Source organism: Rhamphochromis sp. 'chilingali' (assembly GCF_963969265.1).
Source record: "Rhamphochromis sp. 'chilingali' genome assembly, chromosome: 6".
Taxonomy (NCBI): domain Eukaryota; kingdom Metazoa; phylum Chordata; class Actinopteri; order Cichliformes; family Cichlidae; genus Rhamphochromis; species Rhamphochromis sp. 'chilingali'.
In genome coordinates, this window is record NC_137933.1 from 18,029,399 (window position 1) to 18,048,314 (window position 18,916).

General features: G+C 42.6%; 1 protein-coding gene across 1 annotated transcript; it reads left to right on the forward strand.

The window, feature by feature from the left end:
• Positions 1 to 37: 37 nt before the first annotated feature.
• Positions 38 to 18,888, forward strand: tmem255b (transmembrane protein 255B). Its single transcript, XM_080885538.1, has 10 exons — positions 38 to 122; positions 278 to 577; positions 1,253 to 1,395; positions 1,514 to 1,576; positions 14,054 to 14,143; positions 15,048 to 15,128; positions 15,941 to 16,026; positions 16,655 to 16,814; positions 17,085 to 17,231; positions 17,537 to 18,888. Exons 2-10 carry the CDS (start codon positions 514 to 516, stop codon positions 17,780 to 17,782), a joined length of 1,080 nt encoding a protein of 359 aa, XP_080741664.1. The 5' UTR covers positions 38 to 122; positions 278 to 513; the 3' UTR covers positions 17,783 to 18,888.
• The last annotated feature ends 28 nt before the right edge of the window (positions 18,889 to 18,916 follow it).

An 18,916-nucleotide genomic window follows, 5' to 3' on the forward strand; every position in this document is an offset into this window, starting at 1 on the left:
TGCAGTCCTATATTTCTTTTACATCTACAGCAAGTGCGCTGCATCCCGACCAGGTGTGATCCATCCGTCTGCAAACATCAACACTCAGCAAGCATACATCAAACCCTCTGTTGCATCACATCGTGCGTAAAGTTTGATCGTGTAATTACTTTCAGCATAAATCAAATCGGAGATATATATCGACTTATGTAAGATCAATAACTGAATAATTGATCACCGAGGTGAATACAGGAAGCTGATTGGCCTCTCTCTCTCTGTGTGTCGCTCTCCTTTTAAGGCTTCAAGTAAAGTTGAGCCCTCGTGAGCTCAGAGGCAGTCAGCTGTGATCAGACCCCACATCTGGACACTGAGTGGATTACAACAAGAAACCTGCGCGAACCTGCAGCCTCGAAGGGGATGAGGAGTCGGTTTTAAAGAGACAGAAAAGTCGAGAAATAAAACACTGCGAGAATCGCCTCCATCCTCCTGATCTGTCTCTTCGTTTCAGGGCAGATCCATCCTCGCAGAGTGAACATGCAGCAGCCCGAAACCCCGCAGATAAGTCGGCAAACTGCGCCTGAACCTCTGGATCCAACAGGTACACCTACAGTCACTTTCTCAGTCAACAGACCTGAAAATGTTACCTTTTAATTTATTTTATCTTAAAGGTTTTTATATTATTTTATCTTTTAGATATATATATATATATATATATATATATATATATATATATATATATATATATATATATATATATATATATATATATATATATATATATATATATATAATCTTATTTATTCATCTAGGATTATTTGTCCAGGAAGCGTTTATGTGTAGTTAAATATCTGAGGAAAAGGTTGGATAACTCCTGCAGAGTTTAATTCTCAGATAAAAGGGACTTTATGTGAGACAAGTTCAGGAAAAAATAGATTTACTCACATAGTTTTATGCTTTTCCTTTTTTTAAATCCTGCTTTACTGCACTGTCATTTAATTTTCACTCTACTGTTCATTCATTGTTTTCCTTCTGTGTAATAAAAATTTCCTGAGCATGTCCTTCTAAAGAAAAACATCTCAAAAATGAGATGTGCTGCAAATGATAAACCTACAATAATAAAGAGACAAATGAAGGTGCCTTGACATTAACATGAGGCATTTCAGCTGCATGATTGCAACAGTCAGCAGTCTAAACCATCACAATCAGGCGAGTTGGGTGAAAGATGTTTCCTGAGTGTGTTTGAATGTAAAAGAGGTTTTCTGTCACCCTGCAGCTCAGTACCATCGTCGGAGGAGAACTGCTCTGTGGGTGACCATCTCTCTGCTCACTCTGGGTCTGCTGGTGCTGACCGTAGGTCTGATCTCGGCCACTCGCACCGACAACGTGCCGGTCGTTGGACTATACCCGGGCATAATAGTGAGTGGCGGTTACCTTTACTCAGTTAACGTGCTCTCAGTCATGAAACAGACATTTCTGCTCCTCTCTCAGACCCTTCACGTGTATACTCACAGTTTCTGCTTTCTGTGCCCTGCAGTTGAGTTTCGGAGCATTTCTGGGTATTGTTGGCATCCACCTGGTGGAAAACCGCAGACCTATGGTGAGTGTGCTCCTCTTGTCAGATTCAAATGCGGATGATGATTTCAGTTATTCTTGTCCTCCAACACCTGTTTGTCTCCATGTAGACCTCCATATTCTTAAATCAGACCTCAAATAATCAGAAACTTTAAAAAATAAACTGACTGGTTATAACATTTCTGGTTTGATATAGGTATAAGTTTTTACTCCCATAAAAAAAAATCCCTCAGATGAAGTGACCAATATCCATCCATCCATTTTCTTCCCCTTGTCCAATTCATGGTTACCAGAGGCAGGGTAAACTGGACAGGTCAACAAAAACAGAGTCAAAGTGTTTTCTATCCAATATTCACACCCTGTGAATGCATCAGGAGCAACTCAGAGTTCAGTATCTTGCCCAAGGGTACTCTGCCATGCACACTGTAGCAGCCAGGGATCAAACCACTAACCTACCTAATTAGCACACGACCTGCCCCACCTCCTAAACCACACCTCTATTTCAAGAAATGATATCTAGCACAGGTTTTTGGAGGATTTTCTGCATCACTGGCTGATTACAACCAAATTATTTGCATAAGGAGGAGCTGCAAGTGTACTTAAAATTATGGTGCATGTCTACATATATTTACCCTCAAACAGAAGCATCAGTTAATGTGTGTTTACATCACCACAGCCTTGTTGGGGGGTTTGCTCTCAGGTGATATCTTACATATGAGTGATTTATTCGGTGTATGGGAACATCTGGCTCAGTTATGTAAAATGTGAAGTTGGTCAGCTTCAGTCACATGCTGCTAGTTTGCACCGGTATGGCTTCATCACAGACATGTGGGTGAAGCAGGTGAAGCTGCACTGAAGCCTTTTTTTTTGTGCGATTTCTGTCAGCTTTTTAATCTCCATCACACTCATCCTCTAAAAATGAGGCTTTGTTCCTGGAAAACAGGATATATATACATCACAAATTAAAGGATTATGTTACAAACTTTACAAATTCCCTAAACTGTTTTGTGGGAATTTGCTCTTATGAGCACGAAGCAAATCGGATTACTCACGGGAGGCCTAATGCATCCTCGGTCCTTGTGCCCGGGTTAGTGTGCGTGACAGGATTTGCGGTGAGAGGAAGTGAATATATTTTTCTCTGGACTTCAGTGACAAGAAGAGAAATTGGGTTAGTATTGGTCAGTTGCTGACAGCGCCCCTTTATTTGAGGCAGGGACACAGGTATTATATCCTCACAGTGGCTCTCTGTGCTCAAAGAAACGATCATGTTAAATGATTCAGGAGTGGTGATTACAGGTAGGCCTGTCTACAGAAAGATTAGAGCTTCTGAAAAACTCCACAGTACATAAAGTGGATTTCGAATGTGAATTAGGAGGTTTTAAAAATGGCCACAGCGCTGAGCTGTTTGTGTCGGCTGCCAACAAGGCCAACGCTGCCTCAAGACCAGCAGCAACCAGAAGCTGCGCTGTGACATTTAAGTCGGCCGGTCAGGATCACATTCACAGCACATGAAACCCAGCATGAGACTAAGTGTGTGACATCAGTGAGGTACCACTCCTCGTTTTTCACCTGCAAGTTTGTCCTGATTTTAACGCTCAGCTCATCCAGCTGTCGAGCTGTCGAGCTGAGGTCTGATTAGTTTTCTCAGCTGCTTCGCTGGATAACAGAGGTTATTCGGGCTGGCATGCTGGATGTTGTAGCTCTGTAACCCTCACAGGGGAATTCCTCAGTATTTAAATTCAAAGCAGAGCCTTGGTAGTGACTGTCAGCCTTCAGTCTCTCTGAGGCTCCTCAAACTGAACAGCAAGAAAACTAAACTGTTCCTGCTCTGGAAAGTGCCGGACCTCCTCTTTGACGTCTCATCATTTTCCCGAGGTCAGCAGCCCATGTGTCATTCTGGACTCCACCCTCTCCTCCTCACCATCAAAAATCAAATTCATCTCCAAATCTGCCTTTTTTTTTACCCCCTGTTGATCTCCAATCAACCATCGATTTCAAATATTGCAACTAAAATCATTCATGCCTTCATCTCCTTCCTCCTCGACGGCGTCCTGTTTGCTTTCCCTTCCAGACCTCTGGACGAGCTGCAGCATGTTCTCACGGCGGCACATCTCGCCCCCACCCTTACGCCTGACTTAGACTTCTGAAATCTTTTTAGAGCCTAAATAAGCGGCTGGCGTTGTTGCCACTGTTGTTGTGGAGGTAAGAGAAGGAGGGCTCAGCTAAGTGCTTGTAAGATTAAAGCACTGTAATCCAGTCGGGGGCGTGAAATTATGGCCCCACAGGCATAAAAATATTTCACATTTCAGTGTGCTGCGTGTGGAAAAGTGCGTAAGTTGATAAAGCTAGCTGAATGTAGGCTGATTGGATCCTGGTCTAGATTACTGAATGGCAACGGTGATAAATGACCCTTTGTCATGTTTGGTTTCTGAGAGACTCGGTATGATAAGGGTGTTTTCAAACCACAGAAGGTGTCGAAGCTAAAGCAAATATTTGATTACACAGGGTTTTCTTATTAATGGAGGAGTACGGGCGTGGTTGATGACGGGTGTATTAAAGCTGCATTTGAGATGAGGGCATCGGATTTTGTAAAGACATTGCTTCTGCGTTTGGATGTGTCCTTTTATTTCATTTCTTTGGTTTTTTCTGGTGCGTGAAGGAGCTCCTGTCTAATCAGGGTGCAAATAAAGATAAAGGTTTTGTAGATAGGAGGTGAGGAAATCTGCCCCCCTCGCTGTAGTATAACAAACAATGAATTTAGCAAGAAGCAAACGATCCAACAGACTTTGTGAGTGAGTGAATGGGTGTATGACGCACTCAATTAGGCCTCCGGGTCATCAGGTCTCAGGTAAACGTTTGGCTATAGCAGCCGTATTTGTCAAATGATCGTGTGCTAAAGGGAAGTGAGTTAGATTCAAGTAAACTGTGTCCTAAAACAGATCGATTCTTTTTTCCTGTCCCTGAATGACTGCACCTGAATTTCTGTGTGTTTGTGTGTCTGTGCTGTGAATTTTTCATGTGTTGTCCAGGTGTCGTGGACCTGGTCAGATCACATTGGCTCTGCAGTGTATCGTATCTGATCTGGTCTACCAAGATATCCTTGTGCTTGTTCACATATGTAAAGAAATGTAGCATCTGTGTGTGTGTGTGTGTGTGTGTGTGTGTGTGTGTGTGTGTGTGTGTGTGTGTGTGTGTGTGTGTGTGTGTGTGTGTGTGTGTGTGTGTGTTTGCATGTGTGTTTACGGCCCACAGGGTCCAGTATAAACCTGCTTTTAAAATCTTTATAAAGATCTGCAGTCCTCGTTGTTTCAGTTTTCAGACTGTGTGGATTTAAATGTGTGGACAGCAGGAAAGACACCGAAAGCTGCCGTCTCTGTCTCTCTGGCATCACTCCCAGCTCTGTGCTTTAAACTTTAATGGTGTGATCGCTGGTCTACGGTGTCTCTTATAAGGCACGGCTCTCACGTAGGTATCTTCTTCCCTCTTGCATCTGAGGCTTGTCCTGTAACACGAGAGCTGGCTCGCAGAGCGAGGCCGCTCATTAAAGAACAACTAACTGTGCCACAATGCCGCGGACACCTGAGAGCACCGGAGCCTGCCTCGCTTCCTGGGTTGGCCAACGCTTTTGGTCCTTTGACTTCATACAACAGCAGATGAAGATTTTGATGTGGTTTGAAGAGAAGTGATAAGCTCATCTACTGCAGTCAAACAGAAGTTTCCTGTTTGAATGAAGGTTTGTAAAATCAAATCAAATCAATTCAAATTCAAATTTTTATTTGTCACGTACACAGTCATACACAGTACGATATGTAGTGAAATGCTTGGACAACTGCTCGTGACCTAAAGAAAACAAAAAAGGAAAAGGCTATGAATAAGATAGGAAATAAATATGAAAAATTAAAAAGGGTAAATTTAACTAGGAAGGAATAAAATATAAATTAAGGTTAAAAATGAAATAACTGTACAACACAAATTAGAATGAAGGGTAAATTTAACTGGGAAAGAATAAGATAAAATATATAAATCAAAGTTGAAAATAAAATAACTGTACAACAAAATACACAATATAGAACTATATAAGAATGTATGAAGAAATCTAAATATAAATAAATATATACACAATAACAGCAGCTGTACAAGTATTAACCGGAAATGAAGAATATAGTGACCAGTGTTGTGCAAAACCAAAGTCCAGAAAGTCCAGTGTGTGTGTAAGAACTGTATGTGTGGGTCAGTACTGTGTGGTGGTGTGATTGAGAGACCGTATCGCCTGCGGGAAGAAGCTCCTCCTCAGTCTCTCTGTGTTGGTCTTCAGGGAGCGGAATCGCTTTCCTGACCTCAGCAGAGAGAACAGTCTGTTGTTGGGATGGCTGAGGTCCTTCACGATCTTCCTGGCCTTGGTCCAGCACCGCCTGCTGTAGATTGAGTGCAGGTCAGGGAGCTCGGAGTGGATGGTGCGCTCAGCTGATCGCACAACCCTCTGTAGAGCTCGTCTGTCCTGCCTGTTCCCGAACCAGGTTAAGATGTTTCCCGCCAGGATGCTCTCTATGGTGCACGAGTAAAAGTTCCTGAGCACCTTGGAGGGCAGTTGGAAGTCTCTCAAGCGTCTGAGGTGGTAGAGACGCTGTCGGGCCTTTTTCACCACGGTGTTGATGTGACAGGACCATGACAGGTCCTGCGTGATGTGAACTCCGAGGTATTTGAAGCTGTCCACTCTCTCCACTGGGCACTCGTTGATGACGGGGGTCTGGTAGTTCCTCTCCTGCTTAGTGCTGAAGTCCACTATCAGCTCCTTTGTCTTACTGACGTTTAGAAGGAGGTTGTTCCTCTGGCACCAGTTCTCCAGATTCCTAATCTCCTTCAGGTAGGCCGTCTCGTTGTTATCAGAGATCAGGCCCACCCAAATCAAAGCAGCTAAAATGAAATTTTATAGCAGTTTTTATGCACATTAGAATTCTCAGGTGAGGTTGACATACTAAATAAAAATAACAACAAATGATAAGTGGTAAAAGTGACCAAAAAAGTATTATATAGAAAATACACAGACCTATGCCTGCTTAACTTTCTTTAATGCAAGTATCTATTAAGCCAATCTCGTGGTAGAAACTCAAAGCATTTAGGCATGTAGACATGATCAAGATGACCTAGTGAAGTTCTACAGCTGCAGCAGACAACACTGGGTGGTCCTGTCAGATAAAATGAACAAGGCCCACCAAAGTTGGACAACAGAGGATTGGAAAAAAATTGCCTGGTCTGTCTGAGTCTCAATTTCTTTTTCAACATTCAGATGGAAAAGTCAGAATTTTGCATAAACAGCATGAAAGCAGGGATCCACCCTGCCTCGTATCAGCAGTTCTGGCTGCTAGGGCAAATTTTCATGGCACATTTTGGGCCCCTGAGCTCAAAATGAGCATTGCTTAAACGTTACAGCCTACCTGACATGGCCATCCCTTTGTGAGCACAGTGTACCCATCTTCTGCTTCCACCAGGATAACACGCTGTGTTGTAGAGCTCACATTAGCTCAAACTGATTTCTTGAACATCACAATGAGTTCACTGGACTCAAATGGCCTCCACAGTCACCAGATCTCGGTCCAATAGAGCAGCGGTCCTCAACCCCCGGGCCTCGGACCGGTCCGTGAGTCGTTTGGTACCGGGCCGCGAGAGTTGAGACTCAGGTGTGAAATGTATGGTTTTCAGGGGTTTTATCGGTTTTCAGCGTTATTTTGTTATCGTTTTTATCGTTAACTCGGTTTTCCTGGGTCTTTTCACGTGTGTTATGAATAAATCTTCTTTTTTTCGGTACCGGTACTAGTTTTATTTTGTTGTATTTATCCGCGACACCTCAAAGGCCGGTCGGTGAAAATATTGTCAGGCATAAACCGGTCCGTGGCACAAAAAAGGTTGGGGACCGCTGCAATAGAGCAGCTTTAGGATGTGGTGGAATGTGAGATTCCCATCATAGATGTGCAGCTGACACACTTGCAGCAACTTTGTGATGCTGAGATGTTGACATGGACCAAAATCTCAGAGGAATGTTTCTAGCAAACTTTGAAACTTCCATGTCAAAATTTGGAAAATTAGACAAGGACACAGAGCTGTCTGTGGTTTTGTGAGGAAGGGCAAAAACAGCTAAATCAAACATGCACAGCTAACTGCTTTATCACAGAATAAAGACAACAATAAAACAACAGCAGTGAGACGAGCAAATTACAGAATATCTATGAGGCAAAGAAAGAACAAATATTAAAAAACACTAAGTGAATATAAAAGGCTCACACAATATAAACATGTGTGTCTTTATTTATTTATGTAGCTGAGAATCTGCTATAGTCTACATTAGGACCTTTTCGGACTCATCTTTAAAAATGTGGCAAAAAGCCACCTGGTTGGAGGTCTGACACTTTGGGTGCAATAAACGCACATACTTTTCCGGTTTTCCAGTTTTGAAGGTTGATTTTCCCACCCCTGTTAGTGTCTGACTGACCTCACCTGTGCCTTCTTTCCCTGTTCATTTTATGCGTCTTCTCTCCCGTTTCTGTCCAACTGTTGATCCCTTTTCCTCGTGATCTAATTCAAAGTAAGCTAAAGGGAAAGCTCTCTCTGTCTATTTGTTGAATAAAGCTTTACAAATGTTAATGACTCGTCCAGCCACGTTTCATTTTGTCCTTTGTGACGGACTGTGAAGCGTGAAAATCTGTCTGTAAAAAAACCCTCCACTTCTATCTGCTCTCACACATCCAGTGTGATAACAGGCTTCACTGCCCTCAGACCCTGTAATGTTTCTTTATGACCACACGCTTCACGTGGCTCGTGTTCGTTACCCCGGTGGCCTCTCCCATAGGCACTGCCGGTATCTCACACGCTGCCGTCCTCATGGTCACCTTGCAGCTTCCGAGAGAGGAGCGGCGGGCCTTTAAAGGGTCGTATTTTACCCAACTGGCCGGGGGACGATTGCTTCTTAATAGCGGTGTGTTCAGCTGGTGACATGATAGCACGCTGGACCACTGAGCAGGGGAGGAAGTCCTTGCAGAGGTCAGCGACTTTGCTTACATAACCTGATAGGTATCTTTACCCAGGTTGTAAAATTCCTCATTTTATGTTATTAGTGTGTGTGTGTGTGGGGGGGGGGGTCCTCTCTGTGTTTCTTTCTTCTTCTTTTTTCCCTGTCCTGTCCAGCAGTTTAGCAATCAGAAGGCCAGAAAATGCCAAACAGATTTACTTTCACAAGTTGAGCGTAATGGCATTCGCTATAATGGTCCACTTGATAGCTCTATTTTATTGGGACTTTATTTGGATTTTTTACTTTGGATTGTTACAACCACAATGGACAAGACCAGGGGATATGAAAGAAAGAGAAGCTGGAAGGAAAGTTAATAGAAAGACAGGGAGAGAAAAATAGAGGAGAAGAAGAAGATGAGAGAGAGAAAACACTGAGAATCTGCTTCAAACAGCAGAGAAACCACAGCAACAACCAACATAAATAACAATGACATTGTTACTGAGAAGCACACAGTACTAATAATACAAGATATTTTTAGAGGCAGCAGCAGCCCAAGATAGTGTGTGTCTGGGTACCGGTATACGTTAGCACTTGTGTTCATGAGGTTTCTCCATGTAAGTGTCTAACAGTGGGTGTGGGAAGCCACAGCCCCGCCCTCCAGGACCTGAGGAAGGCATGGAGGGGACCTACACCTAGCAAACCTCCAGACGCCCCAAGCCCTTACCCCCTCTATATTGGTTAATGCTAAGATTATTTTTATTTTTCCAGTTCATGAGGTCTTCTTAGAAATGCATAAGGCGGACTGTGTTCATCTCCATAATGACATCATCTAAGTCGCCAGAAAAGCAAACTGAAGGGGAGGCTGGAGCACTTTGATGGGTTTCACATATCCAGCACCAAAACATGAACAGGTGGACGGAACCAAAGAGCACGGATGTAATTGTCAGGTGTTTTCCCTTGACAGCGTGAGCAGGTGTTAGATGACATAAAACCCATCATGAACATCCATCGACCTGTGTAGTGCACTCTGTTCGTGATTTTGTATTGTATTAATTGGAGACTGGGATTTCTAGTCATTTAAAGACTCAGTCATTTTTTTTAAAACTCCCACCATGCTGTCAATGATGCTGTCCTGAGATGTATTGTAGCCTGTTGGCTAAGATGAAGTGGTGAAAGTTAGGCAGACCTTGTCCTCCTCTATCCTTGGTCTTCTGTAGTGTTTTTAAGCTAATACATGGGGCTTCATCTTTCCAAAGGGTGAAGGTTTACTCTGGATCATTGAGGATAAATGACTGATTCTTGGCAAAACCATTATTTTTATTGAAACGACCCTTCCCATGAGTGATATGGGTAGTGACTTCCATCTAGCTAGATCGTATTTGACTTTCTTTAAAAGTGGGATGTGGTTTAATTTAGCTAAATCTGTGAGCTTAGAATAAACAATAGCTAAATATTTAACTGGGTTTAGTTCCAGCTGTACTGAGCCTGTTCATTTCTTCAAATAGTCCAGTCTGACCAAGTTGATTGCCCCCAAAAACAAGTAATCTAGGCATCCTCGTCTGGAGCCAGCTCCATGCACATTCGATGTAACAAACCATAGTTTTGTGTGTGTGTGTGTGTGTGTGTGTGTGTGTGTGTGTGTGTGTGTGTGTGTGTGTGTGTGTGTGTGTGTGTGTGTGTGTGTGGCTATGCAATGAATGAATGAAAAAATAACTGATGTCCATCAGGTGAAAGAAGGTGTGGAACCGGAGATTGGGCAGGTAGTGTATTCACTCTATAGAGTAACTGTACTGTTGATAATGTACAGGGAGTGCAGAATTATTAGGCAAATGATGTTGTCTTACTCCAAGCTGTATAGGCTCGAAAGCCTACTACCAATTAAGCATATTAGGTGATGTGAATCTCTGTAATGAGAAGGGGTGTGGTCTAATGACATCAACACCCTATATCAGGTGTGCATAATCATTAGGCAACTTCCTTTCCTTTGGCAAAATGGGTCAAAAGAAGGACTTGACAGGCTCAGAAAAGTCAAAAATAGTGAGATATCTTGCAGAGGGATGCAGCAGTCTCAAAATTGCAAAGCTTCTGAAGCGTGATCATCGAACAATCAAGCGTTTCATTCAAAATAGTCAACAGGGTCGCAAGAAGCGTGTGGAAAAACCAAGGCGCCAAATAACTGCCCATGAACTGAGAAAAGTCAAGCGTGCAGCTGCCAAGATGCCACTTGCCACCAGTTTGGCCATATTTCAGAGCTGCAACATCACTGGAGTGCCCAAAAGCACAAGGTGTGCAATACTCAGAGACATGGCCAAGGTAAGAAAGGCTGAAAGACGACCACCACTGAACAAGACACACAAGCTGAAACGTCAAGACTGGGCCAAGAAATATCTCGAGACTGATTTTTCTAAAGTTTTATGGACTGATGAAATGAGAGTGAGTCTTGATGGGCCAGATGGATGGGCCCGTGGCTGGATTGGTAAAGGGCAGAGAGCTCCAGTCCGACTCAGACGCCAGCAAGGTGGAGGTGGAGTACTGGTTTGGGCTGGTATCATCAAAGATGAGCTTGTGGGGCCTTTTCGGGTTGAGGATGGAGTCAAGCTCAACTCCCAGTCCTACTGCCAGTTTCTGGAAGACACCTTCTTCAAGCAGTGGTACAGGAAGAAGTCTGCATCCTTCAAGAAAAACATGATTTTCATGCAGGACAATGCTCCATCACACGCGTCCAAGTACTCCACAGCGTGGCTGGCAAGAAAGGGTATAAAAGAAGAAAAACTAATGACATGGCCTCCTTGTTCACCTGATCTGAACCCCATTGAGAACCTGTGGTCCATCATCAAATGTGAGATTTACAAGGAGGGAAAACAGTACACCTCTCTGAACAGTGTCTGGGAGGCTGTGGTTGCTGCTGCACGCAATGTTGATGGTGAACAGATCAAAACACTGACAGAATCCATGGATGGCAGGCTTTTGAGTGTCCTTGCAAAGAAAGGTGGCTATATTGGTCGCTGATTTGTTTTTGGTTTTGTTTTTGAATGTCAGAAATGTATATTTGTGAATGTGGAGATGTTATATTGGTTTCACTGGTAAAAATAAATAATTGAAATGGGTATATATTTGTTTTTTGTTAAGTTGCCTAATAATTATGCACAGTAATAGTCACCTGCACACACAGATATCCCCCTAAAATAGCTCAAACTAAAAACAAACTAAAAACTACTTCCAAAAACATTCAGCTTTGATATTAATGAGTTTTTTGGGTTCATTGAGAACATGGTTGTTGTTCAATAATAAAATTATTCCTCAAAAATACAACTTGCCTAATAATTCTGCACTCCCTGTAGATCAGCTCTTCCCAAACATTGTGTAAATGAACGAGGATTAGAGAAAAGGCTTAACGTTCTGAGCACTATCAGAATAAATCTTACAGAGGTGCTTGACGCGCCTTTGACTGTTTTCATGTAGAATTAAAAAAAACTGCTTTAAAATGTAGCAGATTAAATTCAGAGATACGGTAATGAAGTAAATTACTTCACACTTTACAGTTGCATGTCAGTAAAAGGATTCGACTGAATTACTTTCCCATCTTTTTAATGTTTCTTCCCCAAAGCGGCTCCTGAGAGTAGAAAACCATCTACAGTATGCCGCGTGTCTTTAATCTTTTACACTATTTGATTTTTCAGTATCAGGGGAGGTTTGGGTGGCATGGATATTTTATGCGCTGGCAGCTGGTGCTAAGGTAATGTGAAGTAATGCAGTTGTCAGGCTCTATTGTCTCTGCCGTTGGCCTCATCTCCCACTTGCAGCCCATAAAAGCGGAGCCATTTAAACCGCTAATGAAGCAGAGAGTCTGGACCAGTGGCAGATAAAACCCACCCAGAAAAGCTTATATTCTCAGCCTGCCTCTTATTTCACTTTGCTCAGGAAAAGCTCAGAATTAATATGCCTTCGTATCCATTTTTCCCCAAATAAACGGGACAGTGTAATCATCCGCAAACCTGTTTTGCTAAAAGAGTTTGATGATTTATGGAAAAGAAAGAACACAAAACAACATCCTGTTTTAATACCTGGAGCTGATTGTTGTGACCATCACGATCTACAGGGTCCAAGTTACAGACCCCATACTTGTTTCTGTGGTTGTGAAAGGTTCCTCCTCTAACGATTCCTTCATTTAGATCCAGCCTCAGTTTTCAGTTCATAAATCTGCTGCGATTGTGATCAGCTAACCTCTGGATCAGCTTGCACGTTCATCCCAATGAATGTTGTCTCAGCAGCTTTAAAGCTAACGCTAGCGTGTTCACCCTGAACTGGGTGAACAAAGAAATGGCCGTTTTTATAGAAGTGGTCCCCCCACCAACTGTTTCCATTTTCTTCTGTCATTTTCTAAATGCAAATTCAATCTTTTTCAAACTAACAGACAAGCTAGCAAAGATCCCCTTTTACATAGTCTTTAGACATGTTTTTACTAGCAGCCTGTCATAAAAACACACAGTTTGTTCTGATTTCCTTAAACTGAATCTATAAAAAAATGTTCACAGGCATAAATAGTATTTTTGTGCCAACAAGATGACTTCTAAAGTGCGACTAACCAAAAACTGAACAATTGGAAGACAAAAGACGGCGATCATAACAACTTCCAGCTTGTTAGAACTGCACAAACTATATTTTATATTCATTTATATACTGTTTTTCCATCTATGTCTGTACTTGTTGCCCTCTGTAAAACAGTAAGCCACTGATGCCAGATTATAATAAGCTACAAAAATATTTTTATTTTTTTCTTGCTTTTTGGTCTCAAACTACAACTACCAGAGAGAGAGAGAAACTGTGTTTCTGTGCAGGAGGTTCAGTCCTGGAGGAGCGATTGAACAGACAGTAACCAATGCTCGATGATAAAGTTTATGATCAGACATCTGTGATCAGCCAGCTGGGTCTGCTGGGCTGTGTGCGTGTGTGATATTAGAAAATGATTTTATCTAACAGAAGAAGCCTTATAGGAGACCCACGTGTGCGCTGCATTGTTCAGTTTGTCTGAGAAGTACAAATTTGAGTTTAGGATTCGGCTTTGTTTTCTGATGGTTAATTAGGGGAAGCATTATGTCAATTTGATGTCCTCACAAAGATGTGAAGACGAATATGTGTGTGTGTCTGCGTGTGTGGGAGAATTGGACTGACCTTGCTCTGTCCTGCGTGTTGCTTCTTCGCCTGTAAATCAGCCACAAAGCTCCTCTGTGCTGGCAGAGCGAGAGTCTCTACATTGCCTTTATTGCCCTGCAGTCAATCAGCAGACATGCCAAGCTTAAATATGTGTGTGTGTCTGTGTGTTGAGTTTATAAAATCTTGTTTTTGCTTTTATTTAGATATACATGCATGCAAATAACACAAAAACACAAGCTGCACCTGCTCTGATAGTTTTGTTTTTGACTTACTTCTTATTTCTGTTTTACTAAATCGTGTCTCGTGACTCTCCTCTGTGCTTTCCTCCCTTCGCTTCTCTTTAAGCTGGTGTCCTCGATAATCTTCATCAGTGTCGGAGTCATCGTTGCCTGCTTCTGTGCCATCGTCGATGGGATAATTGCTTCAGACTTTATTGTAAGTATCACTTCTATTTGACATAAACTCAAGCAGGCATCCTCACAGACGGGGTTTAACCACACATGCTGAGATCAAAAGGTCAGATCAAGAAACGTGTGGGTGCAAGGTAGACCAACTAATCTCACCCTGCAGCGAGCTGCTGTGCGACATGAAAAGCTGTCAAACTTTCAGGATACCAGGCCTGATTAAATTCTTTGTGTCACAGAAACTTTGATGACAACAATAAATCAGCTGGGATGTGATCACCAAACACTCTCACAGGTTAAATCAGAGTGTAGAGTTTAGCTTGTGTGCATTTTGGTAACACTTCACAACTAAAGGTGTAATTTCAATGTATTTTATTTGAAATTACATTGTAATTATATTTGCCTACACCTGTTTAAAGGTAGAAACACTAGAACAACAGAGTAACCAGTCAGGTTTTTATAGGAAACAAAGAAGTAACTACATAGAATTACATTAAATAGAAATGTTCTTCCTCACCAACTGTGATCATCCTAATTACATTTTAATTTCAAATAAAACACATTTAAATTCCATTCATTTACAGGGGAATTATCCCCTTTTATAAAGTATTTCTCGCAGTTATTTGTGTAAGGAGCCTCTACTTCCTAATGAGAGTTTCAAAGCTGGACCCCGTCCCCGTTATCGATCCCCGGGTGCTTATCAGACCTCTGCAGATATATTCATTTTGTGATCTCATGACTGTAAAAGTCACATTTATTGCACAGTCAAGCTCTGGACAGTAAGAATGATTTTATTAGCCTTCACGTTGCATAAAGTTCAGTAAGGGTTTTATTGAACGAGGTGGGTTTTGTGCACCGGGTAGACCGGACGGTGCGCTGCAGCAGGGTTGCGGAGGATGTGATCAGGATGGATGTGTAACGGCTCTCTTTTTCAGGACATTACGCGTATGCAGAAGGGCATGTGTGACTTTCACCCCAGTGGATCTGGCTACGCCTACGACAGCTACTACACTGAGGTGATTCTGATATATGTGTAAACCCTGTGCCCCTCTTTCTGTCAGTGTGAAGAAGTTTAAATACACATTTAATAAAGTGTCATCTCAAGAGTGCGCCTCAGTTTTTCTACATGAGAAATAAACGCTGCTGTGGGCAATGAAGGAAATCTCCCAGCACAGCTCTCTGAGCTTAAAAAACACAAATAAATGTGTAAAAAATGTTTTCATAGCTCTTATTTACTTGATTTTTTTATTTACTTTACTGTGTACACGTGGTGAAATTCCTATAGCAGATAGTGAAAAAACAGCATTTATCTGTAATTCAAATGTTTATCTATTACTACATGACTTTGGTGTAGTATGAATGGAAGTGGGGGAGGTCTTCCTCAGTAGGACAAACTTATAAAAATACAATTAAAAATGTACGCCTACTTTCACATTTTCCAATAGTGACCAGATTAAAGTCTTTGCTGGGCCTGTTCTGAGCCCCCCAGCCTTATGTTTGACACCTCTGCTTTAAAGAATATACCACAGTACTGATTGTGTGCTCTGACAAACCTTTTAATGCTCAGTTTAAACTTTTGCAAAGGGTGCTGTGACACCTAGTGGTCAAATGATGTTACTACACAGATTTACTGGCTCACTGAAAGCAACAGCTTTCCGTCTCCCTCTGCAAATCAAATAAAAAGAACGTAGATGCTGTGGAAGCAATATGTTGACAACTTTGTGTGTGTGTGTGTTTGGTTATTGGTCCATGCAGTTCTTGTTTATCTGGTTTCTGCATCTGCATCTAACCCATCTCTCTCTAATTTATCCACTCTCTGGAGCTGCAGGTGATGTGCCACTCTTTTGAGAAGTCATGCAAGCTGAAAGTGAGGAGCAACACCTGCTACTGTTGCTACCTGTATAACTGCGAGAGGTGAGACAAACTCAAACTGCAGGTCTGCAGGCCATAACACAACACAGGTTTGTGTTAATTAACCATTTCTCTCCAGTTTAGTTTCAGAGGAGCTTTTCTGCAGGCCATGTTAGAATACCGGCCAACCACTTTTTTTTCTGTTTTCCAGTTATGAGCTTATAGTCTTCTAATAATAACATAGAGGCCAGAGAGCAGCAGGAAAATAGCATCCCAGACATGAGAAAGAGCTCAGAGAAACCCTGGAAATTTCAGCTCTTTCTTGTATGACAGCCAGCTCTTAAATCTTGGATATTTTAGCCTAACACACACACACACACGCACACGCACACGCACACACGCACACGCACACACACACACACAAGAGAAAGCGCTTTCAAAACATTCTCCCTGTGCCTTTGACCGCGTTACCACTCAGTCATAAGCCGATAAAAGGCTGTCTGGAAATAATAAAGCAAGAAAAAGTGATGGATGGTGTAGGAGACTCTTTGTTTTCTTGCCATCCTGGAAGGTTTGGGATAAAACAGTCTGGGATGTGAAATGGAAACTACAATAAGAGCCATAAAGCAGAACTTAAATAAGTTACACCTGCGATTTTCCTGCCATGTCACAACTTGTCCTTATCTTCCAGCCTGTACTCCTCACACTACTACGAGTTCACCGGGGTCAGCGGCTGCTGGGATGTGGTCCAGCTGTACCGCCTGATGTGGACCTCGGTGGTGCTCAACGTGATCAGCTTGTTCCTGGGCATCATCACCGCCGCCATCCTCGGCGCGTACAAGGATATCGTGGTGAGGAGTCCAAGAGGATTTAACTCACTCTGCCCCCACTCCCTCCCAAAAAAACAGAAACCCAAAACTTTGAATTCAGAGAGTTTAGAAGCAGTCACATGCTATGATTGGCTACATGCTTATTTGGTTAAATAAACGCATCAACTTTGAGCAGTTTAAACTTCCTGATGTGTTCCTGCATCTGTGTAAATGTGTGTTAACCGGTTATTTTAACAGCAGCTTGTTTTTAGTGATCTCTTTACATAAAGCATGTTTTACCCTTTCCTCCAGCAGAAGCCTGCTCCTCAGATCGCTCCCAGCCCAACGCCAGCACCTCACATCCTGTACAACCCGACCCAGCACATGCTCACCTACCCCAACTTCTGTCCGTCTGGGCAGGCTCTGCCCGCCTACCCCAACTACCCAGTATCCATGCAGGTAGGAGCTGAGGCCAAAACTAAGAGTGAAATACAGGGAGATGCACTCGCTACTGAGTGTACATTCCTGCCTACTAGCACTCTAGTATCAAAACAGCTGGTGATGGAAGTGAACTAATGCCTGTTACACATGAGCTGAAAGCACAGCTGTAGCTCATAACAGAGTCGCAGCAGATGTTTTGCACTGGTTACGTATTTCTGATCGATGGCTCAGGACTGATCTTTGCTGATATTTGATATCTCTTTGGCTGAACTTCCACATGCCTTTGCAGCCAACCACTTCCTGTTTCTCCTCCTCTCCCACAGCATAACACCAACCACCAGGCACCTGCTACTCCCCAGATGCTCCCTCCTGGGGGAGGCCCTGTCTCCTCCCCCTCCTCCTGCCCGTCTGAGGAGAACCAGAGCCAGCTGCCCTCTCAGGTTCTCCCCCAGCCACAGCCTCAGGGAGCCACCCAGGACCCAGGAGGCTACATGCTGACCCCCAACGCTCCGGTGCTCTATGCATCCTCCTACAGCGCCTTTGAGAAACCTCCACCTTACGCCTGCTGAGACTTTAGACAAATATGGAGAGCGTGCTGCAAACACCTTCACCTGGTCAGACTGACTGTAGCACAAAACATTTCAGAGACAGAGATTTCAATGATTTAAATGCTGCGTTTCACGTGTGTCTAATAGGTTTCAAGTGAAGTCAGACAGAGATTTATGGTTATGTAGTGTTTAATATGTAGACATGAGTCCTTTTAATATGTAGCCATCAAAGGAAACTTGCTTATTCACTCAGTACCACACAGCTCTGAAGCTCTGCACGGCAGCAAAAAGACCAGAAATGAGGGAAAAGTACCAGCACCTCTGAATCTGCTCGATTATTAACAAGTTTTCTCTTAAAAAAGACAAAAATTGTGAAGTGAAAGTGAATAAGCAAAATTTCTCAAGATGTCAAAGATTCTTTTAAGCCTAAGACTGGCCTTTGGAGGGCTTCAAACTGAGTTTAAATACTGACTGTGGTCTGGTTTCTGTTCTAAGTTGCAAGTCGTCCTGTGTATCGTCTCATTATACTGTACAGTTCAAAGGGCTTTCCTGAGAGTAAATTATGTTCATGTAGCTGTTATTTAATTATGTTTGTGTGATTCATTTAATGTGCACTTTACAGTCGATATGACCTCTGAGTTAGTGATCGATGCATGGGACTGCTGGACCTGTAAAAAATGCATAGTAAGGGCTTTATATTGAAAAAAACTTCACCTTTGAAGGAGTTCAACACTGACAAAAATACGTTTATTTGCTGTAATATCCGAGGCAGAGAGTCTGAAAACGGGTCTTCAAAGACTTTGTGTAATGTCTGTCCTCCACTTTTCAAACAAATCCAGGCAAACGGATTTCAGGTTTTCCTGTTTTGGCCTTCACTCATCGGAAAAGCAAATAAGTTTATTTTTTCCAAAATGTTGAACTTTTTTTCAGTGCTTCTGTTAGGTTTTTTTCACCTCAAAGGCAGACCGTGTAACTTCATAGTCTCATCATCTTGTTACATTCATAAGCAATAAAGCACAGCTCTGCATAACCCAGTGTGCTGCGCTGTAGTTCTGCTTTTTTCAGTGATATATTTGCTTGTAGTGACTGCTGTTATTAAACTGTAGAGTGAACCTACTGTGGTCATTCCCAGCTCCACTTTAGGTAGTTTAGCCA